Source organism: Helobdella robusta, assembly GCF_000326865.2.
Source record: "Helobdella robusta unplaced genomic scaffold HELROscaffold_26, whole genome shotgun sequence".
In the NCBI taxonomy this organism is placed as follows: domain Eukaryota; kingdom Metazoa; phylum Annelida; class Clitellata; order Rhynchobdellida; family Glossiphoniidae; genus Helobdella; species Helobdella robusta.
In genome coordinates this window covers 863353-870919 of record NW_008704349.1, presented here as the reverse complement: position 1 = coordinate 870919, position 7567 = coordinate 863353, and the positions used below count along the sequence as shown (strand labels likewise).

At 32.2% G+C, this 7567-nt stretch overlaps 1 protein-coding gene across 1 annotated transcript; it reads right to left on the bottom strand.

The window, feature by feature from the left end:
* Window positions 1-1057: 1057 nt before the first annotated feature.
* HELRODRAFT_187057 (hypothetical protein) lies at window positions 1058-7323 on the bottom strand. The gene is made up of 11 exons (XM_009019943.1): window positions 7210-7323; window positions 5890-5988; window positions 3872-4312; window positions 3588-3802; window positions 3329-3516; window positions 3032-3231; window positions 2671-2819; window positions 2394-2501; window positions 2152-2271; window positions 1802-1915; window positions 1058-1499 (listed from the first exon to the last, which is right to left on the bottom strand). Exons 1-11 carry the CDS (start codon window positions 7220-7222, stop codon window positions 1374-1376), a joined length of 1773 nt encoding a protein of 590 aa, XP_009018191.1. The 5' UTR covers window positions 7223-7323; the 3' UTR covers window positions 1058-1373.
* Between the last annotated feature and the right edge of the window lie 244 nt (window positions 7324-7567).

The window sequence follows — 7567 nt, the reverse complement described above, 5'->3', positions numbered from 1 at the left end:
TGATTTAATCATTGTTATTGTTGTTATTATTGTTGTTGTTGTGATGTATATATAGATATATATATATATAGGTATGTATATATATTTATATAGATATGTATGTATATATATGTATGTAATTGATACGATGCGCCATCATCATCTTCACCATCTTCATCATCAGGTATATGATGGCCATCATCAGTGTTACTTCGACTTTGTTTTTATTCTTATTATGTTATTATTATTATTTGTTGTTATTCTTATTATTTTCAATAATACTCGTTACATCTTCAACAAAAAACAGACAGACACACATACACAGACAGACACACACATACACACACACAATTACAAACAGCCTGTCAAAATTGGAGATACAATATTAGAATATGATCGTTCCAATTGAAAATACCCGATCGATCATTCTTTATTGATGGCTAATCGCTATGGTATTTGCCACATGTTTGTATGTATAAAATTGGTTATACTATCTACACTGTATATATTCATATTATCATTAATGTTCTATTTATCTTATATATATTGATAATATATATATATATATATATATATGTATAAAACAAACACATGTATGTATATATATATATATACATACACACAATTTCATGGGACACTTTAGCAAATTATAAATAACCTTCTTCACCAATTTTGTTTTTTTGGTTACATTTTTTTTCAACCAATCTAGTCTACGTTAACGTTCGTTCAATCAGTCAATCAATCGTTTGTTTGCTCGTCCATCCATCCATTCATTCATTCACTCCATCATTTTTATTTCTTCATTTTCTCATCTGCATGCATTAGGAGCAAATCGTTTGCCTCCATGATCAGCTGATTGTTTGGATAAATTAGTTGATTGATTGAATTTGATTGATCTTTTGAATTATTCGATTGACTGACTGACTGATAGAATGGTTGGTTTATAGACTGAAAAATGATTTGACTGAAAAATGATTTAATCTAGACACACACACACACACACACACACACACACACACGTTTATAATGTGGCACACACTGTATATGCATGTTTGTTCGGAAGACGTACAAAGAAATTTTACAAGGAAATTACACGCATTAAACACTATTTGTATAATAATATTGAATAATTATACTGTTAATTATAAATAGTAATAAAAAATATTAAATTCTTTTCCATATCTTTCATGCTGCTTTAATGTTTCTTTTCGTTTTTGGACAAAATAAAACCCAAAAAAGTCATCCGTTACATACTTTACTCTCCGCGATTTTTATTTATTTATTGAAATAAAATCATAAAAATAAATTGACGGTAATAATAACAACAATAATAATAATAAATAATATAATAATAATAAATAACATAATAATGAATGATATTATAATAATAATAATCAGGATCGCCTGGTGTTATTCAGTTGTTTCTCTGTCAGCCATTTCTCCATCGTTTTGACTTCGTTCAAGTCGTCTTTGATGATTTGGATGAGATGACTGATGCCGTTCTGCTGGTTTCTCAGGTGCTGCGTTCGTGATGATGGTCATGTTGTGGTTGTGGTCGTTGTGGTTGTTGTGGTTGTCGTTATTTTTCGTTATATATTCATGAATGTGTCAGTTGACAGGCTCAACTAATAATTAATAAATAAATAAATCTACCTAACTACCTACCAATCAGTCAATATATCTATCTATCTATGTATCAACTATAGACAGTCAATTATTCCTCAAATCAATCAATCTTCCTCAAATCAATCAATCTTCCTCAAATCAATCGATCCGATGCCGGGCAATCAGCAACAAGCAAGCAAGCAAGCGAGCAGCGGACCTGTTTGATATCAGCCCTCACTTCTTCGCTAATGTTAAACTTGACATCGCCGCCGTGGGTCGCCTGCTTCATGTTCTGCAGCTCTATGTGTGAGGCGAGTTCTCGGAGGCGCGCCTTGAACAATAAAATTATCATAATTACATTATAATTAGGTACGGTTCAAAGGTCATAGTGTAGTATACGTATTAATAAATCCTTATTAGACAAAAATCAACTATAAGTACTTGTAAATATGTCACAGAGAGTTAGCCAATTAGAGCTAACTTTAAATATTGTAAAATAAAATCATTTACATGTGATATAGAATTAACATGTGAGTAGATCGAGACGGACAGCCAATCAGAGTTAACCTTAAATTGGGTCGGGGCATTGAGTTCGGCGGATATGCTCTGCAGTTGGGCACTCAATAATTCTTCTTCTGGCTGTATGGGGTAGCCTAGTTTGCGGTTTATTTCCTGTTGAACTATGACCTGTGTGACGTCATTTGGTGATGCCATGATGGCGCTATATAGATTAGTTCCACATCGTCAAGAAAACCATCACCACCATCAAAGACCATCATCATCACCATAACCACCACCACCATCATCACCTTAAGTACTCTGTGGTTCAGCTGCACCTGCCTTCGTTTGTACTCATCGACCTTCGCCACCATGTTCACCATCTTGCTTTTTAACGAGGAAATGTCTGACCCGATGACCTAGCAACAACAACAGCAATAATAATAATACTAATAATACTACTACTAATAATAATAATAAAAATCACAATAATAATAATACAACAAGCCGAAAATATCAGCTACCACAATTACTACTAAAATTACAGTTACTACTAGCGCTATTACTACTACCACAACCACCACCGACATCCAATCGTAGCTGATGTAACTGCGACTGTTGATCCTGGTGCTTCAACCTCAGGTGCAGCTCTGAAAATCCGACGATAGGAACCGGAAGTAACTTTTCCAGGTTGGGATTGTCCAGTTTTGCCTGCTCCCAGATGTGCGGATCTATCCCTAGATTCAGGATAGATGAATAGACGGATGGATGGATGGATGAATGAATGAATAAATGGATGGATAGATAGATGGATCGTGTAGATGGGGAGATTGTATAGATGGATGAATGTTTAGATTGCATGGATGGATGGGAATAAAACTGGAAAAAATGACAAAAGAATGTAGAAAGAACGATTGACACACACACACGCATACACACAGACACAAACCAGCGGGGGGATTTTCCAGATAGAACTTCAGCTGGTCATGTGACATGGCCACCTTGACGTAAACGTCGGATACGGACAGCTGTGAAGATAGATGCTGCTTGCTGGACTGCTGATTGAGGAAGGCAAAGAGGTCAGAGGTCAAGACCCTGGTAGTAATTCCCGTTATCTGCCTGTCCTGAACATATATGACCATCTCGCACCTGGTGATGATGATGAGAACGATAGCAACGACAATAAAAAAATGATGACGATAATAGGAATTGATTAATTTTTTACACATTCACTTGGCATACTTACTTATCATCAGCCAATGGCGTTATCGATTCTACGCAAACAATGTGATTGGCTTTTGCTCCTAATAACTTATGCAGGGCATCAACAACCTGCATCTGATTGGCTAAAACCTCTTGTTGGCCGCGCCCAAAAACGAGATAAACGAGGCCGTCTTCGTTCTTATTGGTCGGTATGCAGCTGTAGCCAACGGCCTGGATGGTTTTAATTTGATAGACATTAAAAAGGTTCTAATTAAATTAAGAAACGATCGGAAAAAAAAAACCTTAAATAGTGAGTAAACATTGTCAGGAGTGAACACAACAAAATCTCCCTGCTGGTTGTAATAGCCCTTTCCTGCCCCCCAGCAAGCTTGCAGTTGGTTGAACTTCGCAACCACCAAGTCACGCTCGTCTCCGAAAATTGTCGGATTGCAAACTGCCAACTTCAGTGCCAAACTCAGCTGCTGTTGTTGCTGCTGCTGTTGCTGCTGTTGTTGAGCTGGATGAAAAGTTTAAAGGGATGTTATATAAAAAGCAAAAATACGAACACACAAAATGAAAAACTAACATGACTGGTTCAATGTACTAGTGGTACTAGAAAACAAATTTCCACCCAGCGCTGTAGTACTCCCTCCCAACCCTGTGCTAGCCCCAAATCCTGTGGCAGTCCCTCCGAAACCTGTGGTACCCCCTCCAAATCCAGTGCCAGTCCCTCCAAAACCTGTGGTAGTCCCCCCAAAACCGGTGTTAGTCCCTCCGAATCCTGTGCCAGTCCCTCCGAATCCCGTGGCAGTCCCTCCCAATCCCACGGCAGTTCCTCCCAACCCTGTAAGACCCCCTCCAAATCCTGCAGCACCCCCTCCTAGCCCAGTCTTAAATCCGTTACCTCCAAAAATAGAACTTTGTGTGGTAGTTGTTGGTGTTGAGGAGGCAGAGTTTGAAAAGAAGCCCTTACCAAAAAATGGAGCTACCCCTGTTGTATTTGTAACTGCTGCAGCTGCTTGGAGACCTGGAGTAGGTTAAGGTCAGTTTGTTTAATTAGCATCTCTAATTATTTTAAGTTGAATTTAGATAACTTTTAAAAAATAAATATTAATTAAGTTAGACTAATATTTTTCTTTCTATCTGTCTGTCTATCTATCTGTTTGTTTATCTATCTGTCTGTCTGTCTGTTTCTCTATCTATCTGTCTGTCTATCTATCCATCCATCTATCCCCTAAAATGATATAAAATGGACAAATAACGATACAGCAATGTAAAAGGTTTAGCAAGCAGATAAGACACTGAGAAAATTCGAATAAAATTTGTGAAAAAATTAACTAAATAAATAAATAGCTAAATAAACAAATTAATTATTAAATAAACAAATAAGTGAAACCAAACTTGATTTATAAGCAAGTTGAAATAATATAAATTTGTATACAAACAGCATGCAATAAGGTTCTGATAAGATACATACATACACACACACACACACACACACACACACACACACACACACACACACACACACACACACACACACACACACACACACACACACACACACACACACACACACACACACACACACACATATATATATATATATATATATATATATATATATTTACTGGCTTAAGCTATACAATACTATTACTAACAATATTAAAAGTAAAATTAATAATAGCAACATTATTATTATTATTATTATTATTATTATTATTATTAACAACATTATTATTATTAATATTATTATTATTTACTACTCAAAAGGTATTTTGTATATTCAATTTCATCTTCAGTGAACAGTTTCAAATCTGATCCTGCCAATTCCAATTCCCCATTAAAACCTTGCAATTTATTTTTAAAGATTAAATAAATAAATAAATAAATGGAGTAAATTATAAAATATAACATTAGAGCCTGCTTTTTCAATTTTTACAAAACGTTCCATCAAAATTCATTAAGAAGATTCTACTTGCAATGTCTTTTTTTAGAGAAATTGATTTGAATGAAATTTTCAAGGAAAAAAAATTGAAAATTCGTTTTCGATCATTAATGAAAATTAAGATAAAAGTTTTTTTTATTTAAAATGAGAAAAATTTGAAAAAAAAATTCTATCAACCCTGACATGCATCGGCTGCCATTCTATTGTAACTTGATGCTTGTTCACTCCTGTTGAATTACCTTACCTCTATCTTGTTTGTAACTCAGTTTTATCACTATTTAATTGTTTTCCTTTAAATTTTCAATCTAGTTTTTTTTTAAATTAAAAAAGAATTCATTTTAAGAAGTGAAGTTGCCCATCAAAGTTTTGGTTTTCATCATCATCAACATTTTTTTTTATAAAAAATATTACTTTAAACTGAAACAAATGTTAGTGCCACGAAATAATAAAGTCATGTTAAATAAATAATGGAAATATGTAAGAGCTAAAAATATGTAAGCCATTTATAAAACTTTTAAGAGAAACAAGCCAGTCAAACAAAATAATAAAAAACACGACAGCAGAATGAAAAAATAAAGACTAAACACGAATATAAAGCAACAAATAAATCAATAATTAAAATAAATTGTAAAAAAAACTCAAAAAACATGAACTACCAAAACCAGTTGATTGAGCAGTAGTGGTCGTAGAAGTTAGCCCAAACCCACCAAAAAGCCCAGTAGCAGATGTTGCAGACGAAGCTCCAAAGCCAAATCCTGTGTGTAAATAGCATTACATTTGTATGTATATTCATGTATATGTTTATATATACATTATTGATGAAAATCACAGCAAAAATTATATATATATATATATATATCTGTGTGTGTGTGTGTTTGTGTATATGTATTTGTGAATGTGTGTGTGTGTGTGTGAATATGTATACATATGATTCCAAAAACATGCTTTTTATTGGAAGAGTTGGAAGAGTTTGTTACCAATTTCATTAGTTTTATCCTAAATGTATTACTTGCCTCTATAGATGTTTTGATTTGATAAAAATAATTTATCTATCTGGGTGATATAAAAATATAATAATTATATAATACATAATTGTAGGCACACCCAACATAAGCTAGTATAATTGCATTACAATTGTTATATATATATATATATATATATATATATATATATATATATATATATATATATATATATATGACACACACACAGATATATATATATAATAGATAAGGACTGTCAGAAATATATATATATATATATATATATATATATATATATCGTATAACTAACTAGTTGCAATCATAACTAGTTGCAATTGTAATTATAACAAACCTTGGCCATAAGTTTTAATCATTTCCATGTATATTTAAATTTATAATATTAGTGTATATAACTAACTATAATATGATTATATTACACTGGTTACTTTGATTAGATAGATTTATTTCATTTACATCACATTATAAATAAATAGTTATTACATCACATAAATAGTTAAGTTAGTAATGAGCTGGGTTTCACTTCATACCAGGATGCAAACAAAAACATCATAAAATTAATTTCTCTTCTAGTTAGTTTTAGATTCATTACATTATATTAGTTAGAAATTAGAATGAAAGAGAGAGTTTATGGCAGGATGAGAAGATACTTTATAAATTATTTTAGCTCTAAGATTTTAAAGATTTAGAAAAATATTTTTATTAATTTTAATTTTAAGTCTTTTCTATAAATATAAATTAAAATAAATCTTTTAATGATGGAATAAAAGTTTGTACGCTCAAAAATTTGATGCTGGGACTTTGATTATTGATAAATCAACAATTTGGTCTATCCCTGATTTTATATTCAGTATATTTATACATACAAACATAGACACCTTCCCCAGCCTAACTACTGGCCATGCCGCTATTAATTATAAAATTAAAAACAGATCGCAAATAAGAATTTTTGTAAAAAATTATAAACCGACTGACCTGAAGCAGTCATCTTTCTTTTAAAAAATTTAAACAAAAATTAAAAAATTAATTCAGTCTTTTCGAGAAGTTAAATTGAAGTTTAATAACAATTTTACAAAATTTTGAAAAGTCGGAGTGTTAAAAGTGAATTTAACTTATACAGAATTTACATTCACACTTTTGTGATATTTGCATAATCTTCTCATCATCTTTCCTACTAAGTTCAGTAATTTTCGATATAGAATGATTTACAAAACGTGCACTATAGTTCAAATTTTTAAAGTGTGTGGGGCTGATATAAAGAATTAAGCTGGTAGTTTGTTACGATATTCATGTAGTACCTATACTAAATTTTCTGAGCATGAAAATATAATTT

What these genes read in the sequence shown, in the direction of transcription:
- HELRODRAFT_187057 (XM_009019943.1), bottom strand. An exon ending in TGCTCAATCAACTGGTTTTG is followed by an intron (nt 4,313 to 5,889) that starts GTAGTTCATGTT and finishes AACCTACTCCAG; the next exon opens with GTCTCCAAGCAGCTGCAGCA. An exon ending in TAGTACATTGAACCAGTCAT is followed by an intron (nt 3,803 to 3,871) that starts GTTAGTTTTTCA and finishes CTTTTCATCCAG; the next exon opens with CTCAACAACAGCAGCAACAG.